This window comes from Pongo abelii, chromosome 4 (assembly GCF_028885655.2).
Source record: "Pongo abelii isolate AG06213 chromosome 4, NHGRI_mPonAbe1-v2.0_pri, whole genome shotgun sequence".
In the NCBI taxonomy this organism is placed as follows: Eukaryota; Metazoa; Chordata; class Mammalia; order Primates; family Hominidae; genus Pongo; species Pongo abelii.
Window position 1 is genome coordinate 119,499,013 of NC_071989.2, and position 15,670 is coordinate 119,514,682.

A 15,670-nucleotide genomic window follows, 5' to 3' on the forward strand; every position below is an offset into this window, starting at 1 on the left:
GCCCAGGACCTAATGGCTTCACTGCCAATTTCTACCAAACATTTAAAGAACTAATATCAATCCTTCTCAAACTATTCCAAAAAAAAAAAAAAAAAAAGAAGAGGAGGGAATACTTCCAAACTCATTCTATGAGGCCATTATTTCCCTGATACCAAAACCAGACAATGATATATCAAAAAAGAAAACTACAGGCCAGTGTCTGTGATGAACATTGATGCAAAAATCTTCAACAAAATATTAGCAAGCCAATTTCAACAATACATTAGGAAGGTAATCCATCATGACCGACTGGAATTTATCCCTGGGATACAAGGATGGTTCAACATATGCAAATCAATCAATGTGACATGTCATATCAACAGAATGAGGGAAAAAAACCATATGATCATTTCAGTTGATGCTGAAAAGGCATTTGATAAAACTCAACTTCCTTTCATGATAAAATACCTCAAAAACACTGGATATAAAAGGAACATACCTCAACATAACCATATATGACCGACCCACAGCTAGTATTATACTGAATGGGGAAAAACTGGAAGCCTTTTCTCTAAGATCTGTAACTCAACAAGGATGCCCGCTGTCACCACTGTTGTTCAACATAGTACTGGCAGCCCTGGCTAAAGCAATGAGACAAGAGAAAGACATAAAGCATATCCAATGTACAAGTTAAATTACCCTTGTTTGCTGATTATATGATCTTATATTTGGAGAAAACCTTAAGACTCCACAAGAAAACCATTCGAACTGATAAACAAATTTGGTAAAGTCACAGGATACAAAATCAACATACAAAAATCAGTAGCATTTCTGTATGCCAACAGTGAACAATGTGAAAAAGAAATTTAAAAAGTAATCCCACCTAAAATAGCCACAAATAAAATGACATAGCTGGGAACTTACCCAAGGAAGTGAAAGATCTCTAGAATTAAAACCATAAAATACTGATGAAGGAAATTGAAGAGGACACCAAGAAATGGAAAAGTATTTCAAGTTCATGGGTTCGAAGAATCGGTATTGTTAAAATGCCCTTACTGCCCAAGGCAGTCTACAGATTCAGTACAATCACTATCATTCTTTACAAAAATAGAAAAAAACACTCCTAAATTTTATATGGAACCACAAAAGACCTAGAATGGCCAAAGCACTATTCTAAGCAAGCAAACAAACAAACAAAAACAAAAAACAAAAAAAACACCTGGAGTGATTACATTACCTGACTTCAAATTATACTACAGAGCTATAGTGACCAAACCAAATTATACTACAGAGCTATAGTGACCAAAACAGACACATAGACCAATGGAACAGAGCAGAGAACCCAGAAAGAAATCTATACACCTACAGTGAACTCATCTCTGACAAAGGTGCCAAGAACATACACTGGGAAAAAAGACAGTCTTTCAATAAATTGTTCTGGGAAAACTGGATATCCATATGCAAAAGAATGAAACTAGACCCCTATGTCTTGCCATATACAAAAATGAAATCAAAAAGGATTAAAGACTTAAACCTACGACCTCGAACTATGAAACTACTACAAGAAAACATGGGGAAAATCTCCAGGATATTGGTCTAGGCAAAGACTTTTTGAACAATACCCCACAAGCACAGGTAACCAAAGCAAACATGGACACGTAGGATTACATCAAGTTAAAAAGCTTCTGCACAGAAAAGGATACAGTCAAGAAAGTGAAGAGACAACCCACAGAATGGGAGAAAATATTTGCAAACTATTCCTATGACAAGGAATTAATAACCAGATTATAAAAGGAGCTCAAACAACTCTATAGGAAAAAAAATCTAATAATCTGATAAAAAATGGGCAAAAGATTTGAATAGACATTTCTCAAAAGAAGACATACAAATGGCAAACAGGCGTATGAAAAAGTACTCAACATCATTGATCATCAGAGAAATGCAAATCAAAACTACAATGAGATATCATCTCACCCAGTTAAAGTGGCTTATACCCAGAAGACAAGAAATAACAAATGCTGGTGAGGATATAGAGAAAAGGGTACCCTTGCACAACGTTGTTGAAAAGGTAAATTAGTACAATCACCATAAAGAACAGGTTCCTCAAAAAACTAAAAATTGAGCTACCATACGATCCAGTAATCTCATTGTTGGGTATGTACCCTAAAGAAAGGAAATGAGTATATTGAAGAGATATCTGCACTCCCATGTTTGTTTCAGCACTGTTTACAATAGCTAAGATTTGGAAGCAACCTAAGTGTCTACCAACAGATGACTGGATAAAGAAAATGTGGTACATATACACAATGGAGTACTACTCAGTCATAATAAGAATGAGATCCTATTATTTGCAACAAGATGGATAGAACAGGAGATTATTTTGTTAACGAAATAAGTCAGGCACAGAAAAACAAATGTTGCATGTTTTCACTTATTTGTAAGTTCTAAAAATCAAATCAATTGAACTCATGGACATGGAGAGTAGAAGGATGGTTACCAGAGACTGGGAAGTGTAGTAGGGGGTTGGGGGGAGGGTAGGGATGGTTAATGGGTACCAAGAAAAATTAAAAAGAATGAATAAGGCCTACTATTTGATAGCACACTATGGTGATTATAGTCAATAATAATTGTGTATTTTAAAATAACTAATTCAGTTATTTGTCACTCAGAGGATAAATGTCTGAGGGGATAGATACCCCCATTCTCCATGGTGTATTTACTTCACATTGCATTCCTGTATCAAAACATCTCATGTACCTCATATATATCTGTGTGTGTGTGTGTATATATGTGTGTGTGTTTACACACACACACACACACACACACACACACTTCCTGTGTACCCACAAAAATTTTTAAAAATTAGAAACAAATTTTAAAATTACAAGAAAAAACCCAGGAACCTGATATTCTGAAGTCAATGAAAATAGCTTTCAAAAATGGAGCCAAATGAAGACTTCATCAGACATATATAACCTTGTAGAATTCATCGCTAACAGACCTGCAATGCTAAATTCAGTTGTGCACTACAAAATGGAACTGATCAATTTGTGTTATATTTGACTTCCTCATCTGCTGTCCCAGAGCAGATATTGATAGTACCTTAAACAAACAGCAGAATTAGTTCAGTTTGCTAACTTGAACACAGAGCCACACAAGGTTATGAACTGGGATAGACTTAGGACATCTATTCTTATCCAAATTTATTAGGAGCTATGCTATCTCAGCTCAGGTATTGCCATCATTTTATGTATTTAAGAAACATTTATTAAGTACAAATATGTGCTAGACTTCAGAGCGAATTCTAGCCATTCCTTGGTATTGTGTCTATTTGTTGATATATACCAGAGATACTCATTTAGCTCATAATTCCAGTCATTCATTCACTCCTTTCATATATTATTTTTATAAACATTTGTCAAAAACCTACTACATACCATGTCCTGTGCCTAGATTCTAAGAGTACAGAGATGAATAAGACAAATCCTGCTTTCAAGGAATGTATTTTTACTTTGATAGGCAAGCACACAAATATGATGACAGTATTAAAATATTCGACTATGGATAAAAAGAATGTCATGGGAGGCAGAGAAAATGATTCATTTTGCTTATGAGACTAGAGGAAGATTTCACAGAGAAGATGGTATTAGTCTGGGTTATAAAGTGTTCCAGTCACTGCTGATATGTTCACAGATTATCCTGTTTAGCATGTTAAAACAACCACTGTCTTATATTCATATATTCTTTGGGTCAGGACTGCTCCATAACATCTAGAGTCTAAGCCAAGAAGACTCAAAGGTTTAAAAGGGCTTGATGACTGAGGAAGGAGTAATCTAGAGTTGTATTCATTCACATGTCTGGAAGTTGATAATGTCTGTCACATGGAATCTCAGCAGGGACTGCTGATTGGAGCACGAGCACTACACTTGATGAAACTATGTTGCCTAGTTTTCTTATAGCATGATAGTCTTAGGATAGTCATGCATTTTACAGGACAGCTCAGGGACCCAGAAATGAATATCTAGCAAACAAGATAGAAGCTGCATTGACTATCAAGACCTAACCTTGGAAATCACACATCATTATTTCCCCTGCATTCTGTTGGTTACTAACAAGTTACAATCCTACCCAGAACCAAGGGAAGGAAAATTAGACTCCACCTCTGGATGGGGAAGTGGTAAGATTCTGGAGGAGCATGTGGGATGAGTAATCCTCTTTCAAGAATCTGTATAAAATAAATTTTAAAAAATCATTATTAAGTACATGAAAGATTTACCCTCTGGAAACCAAGTAGAAATGTGTACAGCATGGCTTAGGAATAGTAAGTAAGGCTGTGTGGCTAGTGCATGGCAAGAATTGTCCCAGGATGACGCACAGCCACAAATTGGGGACAAATTTTGAAGGGCCTTTAATTCTCATAATGGAGAAATTAGACTTAAGCTTATAGCCAGTGATTTCAAGTGACTTGTTTTGTTTTTAAATCAATGATTGACATGAGTTAATTTGTGATTTAGAAAGATGACCTGGTGTTTGGATGTATGGGGGTGATTAAAAGACAAGTGTAATAGTGCTGGCCTTGCGCGGTGGCTCATGCCTGTAATTCCAGCACTTTGGGAGGCCGAGCAGGCGGATCATGAGATCAAGAGATTTAGACCATCCTGGCCAACATGGTGAAACCTCGTCTCTACTAAAAATACAAAAATTAGCTGGGCATGGTGGCGCGCTCCTGTAGTCCCAGCTACTCGGAAGGCTGAGGCAGGAGAATTGCTTGAATCTGGGAGGCGGAGGTTGCAGTGAGCCAAGATCACGCCACTGCACTCTAGCCTGGCAACAGAATGAGACTCTGTCTCAAAAAAAAAAAAAAAAAAATAGTGCCACTAGAGAATATGAAGGGCCTTACTAAGTAGTGACAATGTAAATGGGAAGAACAAATAGATATGAGACATATTTTGGAGGTAGGATTATGACTGATTGGCCAAGGCCAGTGAGGAAAAAGGAGGCATTAAGGATGACTCCAAAACAAGTAAGAATGTCTTAGGGGCCCCGAAGCGTGGCTACTTCGCCCGAAATAGATTCTTCTGGTCCTGGGATGCTCCATGGATCATGGCTTAGCACAGATTTCACAGCCAGACAATCCCAACCAGGCCCGTTGAGCTGGTCATGGGAGACAGTAGTTTCTTATTGCTTTTCTCGTATATTCTGTTGATGATTCTTAAGGCATCACAGAGTAGAGGTAAATGATAAAGACGATGGTAGTAACCTACTAAGTCTCCAGAGCAGACATGACACCAAAATAGGGTATTCACTTTGAAGTTCCTACTTAAATTTATGTATACTCACTCTAATTTTTTTGAGTAGAAAAGAATAAATTCATGTAGTTTAATGTTTCTTTCCATCAAGAAAACTGTAGTCAGAATACTGTTTTCTTTCTGTAATGACTGGTTCTTCTTTGTCCTGTTAGATTTTTAAAGAGATTCAAACTTCCTCCTACCAACTCCTGAGACATTATCAATTAACCACACACAGCCCATTGAACACAGCATAGCTGTAATTAAACTAAATTACTATGCAGTAGCTTTCATTACACAATGAAACAGTTTTTGTTAGGACCGTAGAGAGAGTTTAATTACATGTCTAGACACCCCCTGAATTCAGAGCAGCAGTCTTTGTCTCTTTAAAAGGGAATTTGAGATTTTGGTTATTGCATTTTTTAAAAGACTAAATGGTAAAATAAGATTGGAGTTTTTATATTTTTTAATTCCTCATTCTACTTTAATGCATATTTGCTTTAGGAATCGTTTATACATTGGTGAATGTAAATTTTTCCAAGGAAAAACTACAAATTTTCACTCTTTGTCATGTTTGACATACCTTTTACTTGTATCCCAAACTCTTTTCTTTCTCCAGTACCTTCCAAATATCTACTCTTATTTTTTAATGTTATTTAATATATAAAGTATATACTGTCATCTGAAGCACAGCCATCTTTCATAATGATATTTTCAGCTTCCTCTTCCTGGTGAAAGAGCTCACCTCTTTGACTGAGGGTGGAGTAATTTCTTCATTCATCCTCAGTCCTGCCCAATCAGCTTCTCTGGACAATGCAAACAGTTCAGCCTGTCTGTAGGGCCAAGGTCAAAATCCCCAGGTTCTGCTTGGCCAGAGTGTGCAGACTCAGGAGCTCCCCTTGTTACTTTTGTGCTCCAATCTAATCTCTTCTTTCCCATTACAAAAATTTGCTTGCTGCTTCTTTCTCCGTAATTGTAGATCATTTTTGAACCTTTTCCCAAGCTTTGAAGTTTTTCCTGAATACCACCTTTATTTCATTAGCCAAACCTTTCCATAGCCTCCATTCCTAAATTCTCACCTTTTCTGAAATGTGGGCACATACATTGGAAATTAGAGAATGAAATAATCATGTTTATCCTGTTAATCTCAACATCTTCTCAGTTGCCTCACAACATATACTTGTTCTAACCTTATATACAAATAAATGTTATATGCTGATTTGTTGATTGCACATAAATTGTTCCGGTTTTCTTTATATACTTTTATCCTGTCAGCACGAAATTTGTCTGTTTATATCTAGACACCTAGCTTTTTCTATTCATTTTTTTGCATAATATCTAATTAAAAATAATAACCATTCACTTAATAAGGATTGCTACTGAAAACAAAGATAAGTGTTTCACTAAAATCTTAATTGAGTAAGGATTTCAGGTTTTGAATTGAATCTAAGAAAAGTAATGTAGGCAAAATGACATTTTCCACCAGTGCCATATAGTTTATCTTAGAAATACGTACTTAATATAGTTCTATGACATGCATATGTACAAATAGACAGGAAAATAAATTTCTAATCCAATGAAAGTATCCGTGTTTCTCCACTCTGACTTAGTATGTAGAGGAGACTCATGCCACCGTCAGTGTGTTCTTTGTGACCTCTTCTCTTGTCTACTACTCTAACCTGACACCCCAGGATTCCCTACCCAGAGGCTTTCATAATTATCTCTCTACCAGCATCCTGTTGTTTTCCCCTATGACACTGCTGTCCCAGCAAGTATTTTCCAGCAAAGTGTTGCTTCATTCTGAGACTTCTGGGCCATACCCAAATCCTAAAGCAACAAAGCACACACATAAACCTCAACTGCAGGGCCAGCAGCAGTCTCGGCCATCTTCATTCTCACTACTGGAGTCTAACAGGATGCCTTCATTTATTAACAAATGCCTTTGAACTTGCCCACTTCTCACTAGTGTATTATTGTAGCTAGGTACATCACTACTTCTTTAGCCACTTGATTTTTAAGTCAACACATCAGTTTCACTTTAATACACTGACCAGTACAATTTATGAAAAGTTTCAGACACAAAGGGTACTGAAGAGAAAACTAACTAACAGGTGAATTTTCAACAGTCTTTCCCCAAACTCCCCTGAGGCAATGCTGTATTGAATATTCAGATCAACTTCGAAGCATGTGAAGAAATTAATTCAGCTATAACTACCAACATAATGCTACTATAGAACAAAAATGAGTTAGCTAATGGTTTAAAATGTCATTTGGAAGATGAAACTCTTTCTTCTGATCTCGCAGTTAAAATATTCTTATCGGTTTTTGGCCTTTCTGAAAGTGACAAGGTAAATCTCATTTATCTCACTAATACTCAATAAGCACCACTGAGGTGACTAAGTATTATTATCTACCAAGAATAGTATATGTTTAATAAGTGCAAAGATGCTAAGAGCCGTGCTTCTGCTAAAGATGATGAAGTGGCATTGCTGTGGACATAGATTGCCACGATGTAAGCACAACATTTTCTATTTTAATATTTTAACTTCTATTACAAATGAGTAACAACAAATGAATAAAAGGTCTAGATTACTATCACCTTTTGGCTATAAGTTTGTGATTTAAAAAGTAGAACAATATGTGCATCTATAGGAAAATTGAGTTATTTATTAATCATTCGAAAGCATTTACTGAATGCATAGTTAGTGTTAGGCTCTGTGAAGGAAATGTAGTATCTGGGGATTCTTTGTCTTTATGGAGTTTTCAGTCCAGTGGAGGAGACATCCTGAATGGAAAGCCTGCAAAGAAACATACATGCTGTAAAGAAAAATAGGCAGCATCAATGAGAAGATATAAGAGCTGGCACATATGTTAGTTTGGAAGGATAGGTACAGTCTCCCTGAGGAAGTGACATTATAGGTAAGTCCTGAGGATGAGGAGAGCTGGCCAGATGAAGAAGTTTGAAAGGGCTCAGGCAGGGAATAGCCAGAGGTGAGAAAGAGATGAAGGATTTTGAAAAACTGAGAGATAATCTGTATCAAAGAACAGAATAAGAGAGTGGAGAGTGACAGAATATGAGGCTGGAGAGGAGCACAGGAACCAGATCACCAAGACCTTGAAGGCCAGGATAAAGTCATGGAAAACCATTGAAGACTTTCACAAGGAGAAGAAATGGCCTGATTCCCTGTGCTTTATGTAAAGAATAGTGTGAAAGGTGGCATGCTGAAAATCAAAGCAAGTATTAAAGGGGCTGCTATGGCCATCCAGCTGGGGTAATGCTCATGAAAGAGACAGGGCCATTCTGGAGACATTTTGGAATTAAAGTTGAAAGAACTTAATTGTGAGTTGGATGTAGATGGTGAGGGAGAGAAAGTCAATTTTTGACTTGAACACTTAAGTTGATGGAGAGATTACGTTTTCAGGTGGAAGAAACTGGAAGAGGGCAGGGAGGTCGAGAGTGCTGTTATGGACATGATAAAGGTAACATGCCCACAAGATATCCAACTGAAAATGAGACAAGGCAGTTGGATAAATGATCTTGGAGCTTAAGAAACAACATTGAATTGGAAATCCTTTTAAGATACTGTCATGAAATGACCTTTAATTCTCAAACTGCTAGCAATGTAATTACATAGTATATTTAGTTAATATGAGAATAGACATAGTTGCCAGCTAAATGTACCCTGTATCTATCATATTCAAATCACATCATTTGTAGCAAACATGTGGTATTCAGGATAAACAAATATATGAAATGCCTGCCACTTAGAGAAAATTTATTGTAAAAAATTTATCCAAGTAATCCATAAGTGTTATAGTTAAATTTTACATAAAAATTTAAAATTAATCATAATTTTTTACATTCATGTATACTGTTTTATGCTATAAAAAGTAGCAGAAGGAAAGAGCAGACAAATGTGCTCAAAGAGTTTACAGCAAAAAAGAAGACTAGGAGAACAAACCCTGTAAATGTTCAATTTAGGAAGTAGAGTCAGAAAAATAATCATTTATTTATTCATACACTTAACAAATGTTTATTGGGCATCTACTGAGTGCCCAGCTCCCTTTTAAACTTTAAAGAAAAATTACAGACTGCAGTATTTTGTTTGGCCTGTGCAGGATTTAACATTTTTCAACTTAGTTGCCAACATTTAAAATTTTGAATATTTTACATCAAAAGAATCTTAATTTCTGTCTCGCCTTGAAAAATCAGAGGAGCTAACAACCTGGGGTCTGCATCCCACCTGACCACAGTTGGCTGAACCCGAGTAGCCATTGCCTCTTAAAGGGTCATGCTCTCTCCACAAACAGGCACAGTCCCTACAATTTTCCAATGTCTCCCTTTTATTTTACTCCATGCCTACCTCCTTCATTCTTTTAGGGTATCTTCCTTGCCCCTCGAGAGTTTATGATCCCTGCTCAAGAGCTACACAATCAAATACAACATTGCTGCTGCCCTGCATGCTGGAAACTGTGGAAAGATACTGAAGGTTTTAAGCAGGGGAGTGCCATATCTAGATCTGTCTACCCTTGTGGCAGTGCGAAGCAGGGACTGGAGGAGGGTAATGCTGGAAAATGGGAAGCTGACAGCTAAGCTGGTTATTAGAGTAATTAAGAGGGAAAACATGCTAGTGGCCTGGCTGGAGGCAAGGGCAGTAAGCAGGGAAAGGAGGTGGGGATACACAAGCCACTAAGGAGGGAGAGTCTACACATCAGCACAGATTGGGTGTGTCAAATAAAGGAGATGAAAGAATAGGATGAATTCAGATTTCTGGCTTGGTCAATTGGATGGTATCATTTGTAGGGATTGGGAATACAGGTACAGAAGAAGCAGATTTAGGGTAAACTATGAGTTTAGTTTTGGAAATGTTGAGACTGGAACACCAATGAAACATTCCAATGGAATGTAAAGTAGAAAGTTGAATGGAGTCCAGAGCTACAGGGAAGTATAGGTAGGCAATAGAGATTTGGGACACAGTGGAATAAGGGGTAACTCAATTTCTGGTTTGGATGAGCTCATCCTGGAAACACAGAAAAAGCAGAGGGTCCTAAGCAAGTGGAAGACATGGAGCTGGGGAAGGAGGCTGAAAGGAGAACAGAGGAGTCAGGAAAGCCAGGCTGCTGCTGCCAGGAGCGCTGGCCTATGAGAATCTGAAGGAGAGACTAGCCAATGTAGACAGATGTCGTTTGGGTTTAGAAAAATGAGTCAGAACATGGGTATCGGGTTTGATAGGACAAAAATAAGATTATAGTGTGTTAAAGAAACAAAAATGAAGGGAGACTACATTTTCAGGAAATTGGCTGACTAGAATAGGAAATAATTGAGTATAGGCAGAGAAAGCTGGGAATATGTGGGTTTGAGAGAATATGGAAGTAGTGGTTGCTTTCTTTTTCTTATTTCTTTTTGAGGACCATAGCTCCTAGTCTGGAGCATACTAATGTAATGCAAGGGAAGAAAGAGGAAATGGAGAGGAAGAGGTAAAGAGAAGGCAGGAGACATGCACCTTAACTCAGGAGTCAGAAGGGCATGGGATGAGATCCAAGCAGCACTAAGGGATGGTTCTGGAAGAACTACAGGAAATCCCAGGAGAACTGAGCATAAACAAAGTAACAGGACTGGAAGTGCAACTGTTTATCAATGACAAATATTATTTATTTTAGAAATTCTTTGTTATATAGTTGACAAAACTATAGTAAGAATGTTTCAAATCCTAATCACCACAAACTGTTTCTTTTCTAACACCTAAACTTTCTTAATGTAAACTATAAACACATACAGAGAAAATTCAGTACACATTTCACGCAGACCTTTTTCAAGAGTGAAAAAGACATAAATATGACATTCTATTTATAAGTTATATTGCATCATCTTGGGTAGAAGATTTGTGGCAAATTAAATGAAAAATGCATACAAAAGTTCTATTAAAGTAGAAAAAGGAATCAAAAGCCAGGTAGAGGAAGGAAGAGGTAAACGTATCCATACTTGGCCATCTACTGTAATTGAAACTTCTTTTTCACTGACATTTTTGGCAGCAAAACAGAAGGAAAAAATATGAATTATAAAGCAAGTATTTTCTGATCAAAGTATCCTTTGAAACTTTGGAAAAGAGCAAGTTTTCCAAGTCTCAAAGGATTGCTAAATGTGATGTATTTTACTAAGGATGTGAAATAGCAATGATAGAGTCCGAATAGCTACCATTTACACATAGAATATCTACTACATGCTCATAACATACTAAGTACTTACACACCTCATCTCTAATTCCCACTACAATCTGCAAAGTGGGCATTGCGGATGAAAGAACCGAGGCTTAAAGGGTAGATAAATTGTTTAAGGTCACATAGCTAACAAATGATATACTTTGGGCATATTACCCCAAAGCACCACTCATGAAGTCTTTCTTTAATAATTGTTTCAGAAACAATGCTAAAAAATCTCAATATACGTATTTTTGTCAACCCATGATCAAGACTGAGGGCGAGATATTTAAACAGAACTTAGCGGAGATACGCCTTTGGCAGCAAATATTGTATTTATTTTATAATATATACTGAAAATATATTAGTCTCTCTCAACTACTCTGCAGATAAAATTATATTTGTTGTCTTATGCTTTTTAAAAATATAATACACTTAAAATATTAGCCAATAAATTAATTGTGCTTCCCTGACTCCTACTATTTCTTTTCCTCCTCTTCCTTATTTTTATTCCTTAAAGTTTTCATTAACTTGTGTACCCCTGGTTATTTGCTTTTGTAATTTCTTTATTAAAGGTTAGCATTTGTCAAGATAACCTTTAGAAGTAGGGTGCTACAATTGTCAGATTTGTTGTTTCTGTCTCCATTAAATTGTTAGACTGACGTAGCAGATTTTAAAAATCTTCTCCCCAGTTCTTGTTTATGGTTTGTTTTTTTCTATCTTCTTGCGTGTCTTTGCTTTACTTTAATTATGATTACATTGAACACATGGTTTATTCAAGAATACCCAGTCACCATGTTTTTATTCTCTCTAGTACATTTATGTATTTATGTTAATCCCCATGATTTACATAATCTGTAGCTAAAATCAACAATATCTTGGTAAGATATGTTTCTCCATGATTAGGTACTTCTTTATCAGCTCTATAGATAACATTCATATGATATCATAAAATATCTTTGCACATTTTCCCATGACCACACAATTTTTAGGAGCATGTTTTTCTCTTTATTTTCTTTTCCTCTTCTCTATGTACAGTGATTCTGAAGTAATGAGATTAGTGTTGATGATATTAGAAGTGTGTATTTCATTTAAAAATCAGTTTTAAAAGAAAGAGAAGCATGCCTATTATTTGGCTCTTTAAATTGATCTTTTTATGTCTTCAGATGCTCCAAGATAGCAGTTTTCAAAGTATAGTCTAGTCTAGGCATCCCTGGAGGATCCTGATATCCTGTTAGGGGGCTCTGTGATGTCAAAATCATTTTATCATAATATGAAGGCATCTCAGTCAGGTGCTGTGGCTCATGCCTATAATCCCAGCACTTTGGGAGGCCGAGGCAGGTGGATCACCCGAGATCAGGGGTCAGAGACCAACCTGGCCAACATGGTGAAACCCTGCCTCTACTAAAAATACAAAGAAAATTAGCTGGGCGTGGTGGCGCGTGCCTGTAGTCCCAGGCACTCAGGAGGCTGAGGCAGAAGAATCACTTGCACCCAGGAGGCGGAGATTGCAGTAAGCCAAGATCGAGCTACTGCACTCCAGATCTGGGAGACAGACTGTATCTCAAAAACAACAACAACAACAACAACAACAACCCAAAACCTATATATATATACACAGTGAAATTTTCCAGAGGCTACATGGTGTGTGATTTTATACCAGACAATGCAGAAGCAAATATGAAAGTCTAGGTGTTTTCTGTTAAGCCAGAAATTAATGAAATTTGCAAAACTGAAAGAGTAGCCTCTACTAATTTTTTGTTTTAGAAAATACAGTTATTTTTATTTTAGAATATAGTATATTTTAACACATTTTAAAATATATAAATGTTATATATCTTAACATTAAATATATTTAATATTTTCAGTTATTTTTTTAGTATTTTAATAAGCAATGTCATGAGCTTATTGCTTTTTCAAAATTAATAGACATTTTAATGTATTAATTTAATTTTCATTTTAACTAATGACTAAGACTAATACAGTAAGTCTTGCTTGATGTAACTCACATAAACAAAAACTCTTTGGGGTTTCCAGCATTTTTTTTGAATATAAAGAGTTACTGAGACCAAAAAGTTTGATAACATGTGCTCTAAAAGAGTGTTGATCTTTCTAATGTTTGTATCTTTTTGGGAAAAGAAAAATCATACTTCACATTTTCCTTCTACCTGTCTTCCTGACTTGAGATAATGTAAAGGTTAGAAATTCTGTTGGTCAAAGTTTATCAGGGGATGTAAACAAAAATGAAATAGTGACTCCTAACATTTTATCAGTCAGATATATTTAAATGCCTCCCCTACTATATATATATATATATGAATATATCATGACTTTTGATAATCTTTCTACACCAAGTAATGTTTAGCAAATTATCTCTGCATGTCTTTTTAAAAGCCAAGATCATGACCTTTAGCATTTAATTGCTTTGTTTTGTTTTAAAGCTTGTTCCTTTGGTAGTGTATAGCTCCTCGTTCTAGTATTTTTCTCTAAACTTTCGTTCCTTTATCTAGTCTAGTTCTCCTTTATGGAGTGCCAAATGATGTTTTCTTTTTTGTTGTTTTTGTTGCTGTTGTTTAACTTGCACTTAGAACGCAACCACCTTTTCGTTTTAAGAAAGCCAGAACAAAATTTAGTGAGGATCTTCATGTAATTAGTTCTTTGCTAAACAAAACTTACCAGGTCATTTCATTTGTCATTGTTACTGTGTTCCTATGTTTAGCATCATTTTCTTCTCAACACAATGGAGTTTCTAAATTGGGTAAGATTAGGGGGAAAAATCAATATGTTCTGTTAGTCCCAAACTATGCAATTCTTAGATATGTTCCAAAGCTACTATATGAGATATTCTATCTATCTTCCCCTTCAAACTCAGCTTATATCAAGATACAGTATCTTCCTTCTTGGAGATACCGCATGTTTTCCCTGGGTATCATTAATGGTCGAGCATGCTCCTCTATCATTCTTTCATTTCTCTTCCTACCTTCATTACCTTCCTTTCCAATATCCTCCCCTCTTTTCCTTCGTTGTTATTTTTCTTTTGTTCCCTCACCTTAATCAATCAAGTAACAAATGTTCATTGAGCATCTCCTTGGGAATTATGTAATAGGCAAGCGTATGTGCTCTACAGCCAAATGCCTGAGTCTGAATACCAACTCCAGTGTCTAGTTGTGATACTGTACAGATTTCTTAGCCTCTTTGTGCCTCAGTTTCTGCATTTGGAAAACAAATATTAGATGACTTACTGGTTAGAGCTGTTGTAAAGATTAAATGAGTCAACAGGTATGAGGTATTTAAAATAGAGCTTAGAATACAGTAATTGTTTAAAACATGTAAGAGCCTCAGGTGCCACTGTCACAACCCTCACACTCTGCTTTCTGTGATGCTAAGGTGACATCCCCTGGCAGGAAACACTCCCATGAAGAGTTTCTTCATGGAGACTCATGTCTAATTCCCTCCTGCAGAGTCCACACTGGGCCCATGAGAAATGTACATCCAGCTATTATTTGAGAGTAGCTGAATCTCCCTGAGGCCCTCTCTGCATTCTCTTGCTGCAACTATCCACTCTTCTTTCCATTTTCATGCATGAGCCAGTTATCTGTTTCCCCAAATCATGAAGCGATCTTGAAACTGTACCTCCCCAACCCCCCTTACTTGGCTTAAGTATAAAGGACTCCTTGCCTTCCCACATGAGGTAGGAAAGGAGAGAGAGTACAGCACACTGGAAACTTTTTCTCTTAAACCAACAGAAACATGGGCAAATGTTATGAACAGGAAATTCATGGAAGAGGAAAACTGATTGACCGAGAAGCTCAACTATGCTAGTGAACAGAGAAAGGCAAATTAAACCAAACTTAAGACATAATCTTTGCACTCCAGCTCAGCAAAAGTTAAAACTACAGATTTAGCAAAGATATTAACATATATGCATACATTGTTTGTGTGAGTGAAAATTGGTGGAGGCTTTTAGGAGAGTGATTTTGAAGTGTGTATTAAAATAAAAATGCTGTATGCCTTGACTCCACAACTGCACCGGCTTCCAGGTATCTGTCCTAGAAAAATACCAGCAGAAACACTCAAATATTCAAGTGCTGGAATGTTTATATTGTATTACGTGTAACTTTTTAAAAATTGAAAACAACTTGAATGTCCATTAAAAATGAATAAGTAAATTAATTATAATACAAGATGCAAGAATTCAATAGAAT

At 36.4% G+C, this 15,670-nt stretch overlaps 1 protein-coding gene across 3 annotated transcripts in view; it reads left to right on the plus strand.

The window, feature by feature from the left end:
- The window catches only part of CAMK4 (calcium/calmodulin dependent protein kinase IV), a 256,607-nt gene that overhangs the window by 201,627 nt on the left and 39,310 nt on the right, over positions 1-15,670 (plus strand). Inside the window, exon 1 of one of the 3 annotated variants that reach the window (XM_054555813.2) lies at positions 12,778-13,109. The exons of the other annotated variants lie outside the window; for them this stretch is intronic. Coding sequence (XP_054411788.1) covers positions 13,107-13,109 — 3 coding nt within the window. The 5' untranslated portion in view covers positions 12,778-13,106. Of the gene's footprint in view, positions 1-12,777; positions 13,110-15,670 lie in introns of those variants that run through there. 3 annotated transcript variants of the gene reach the window in all.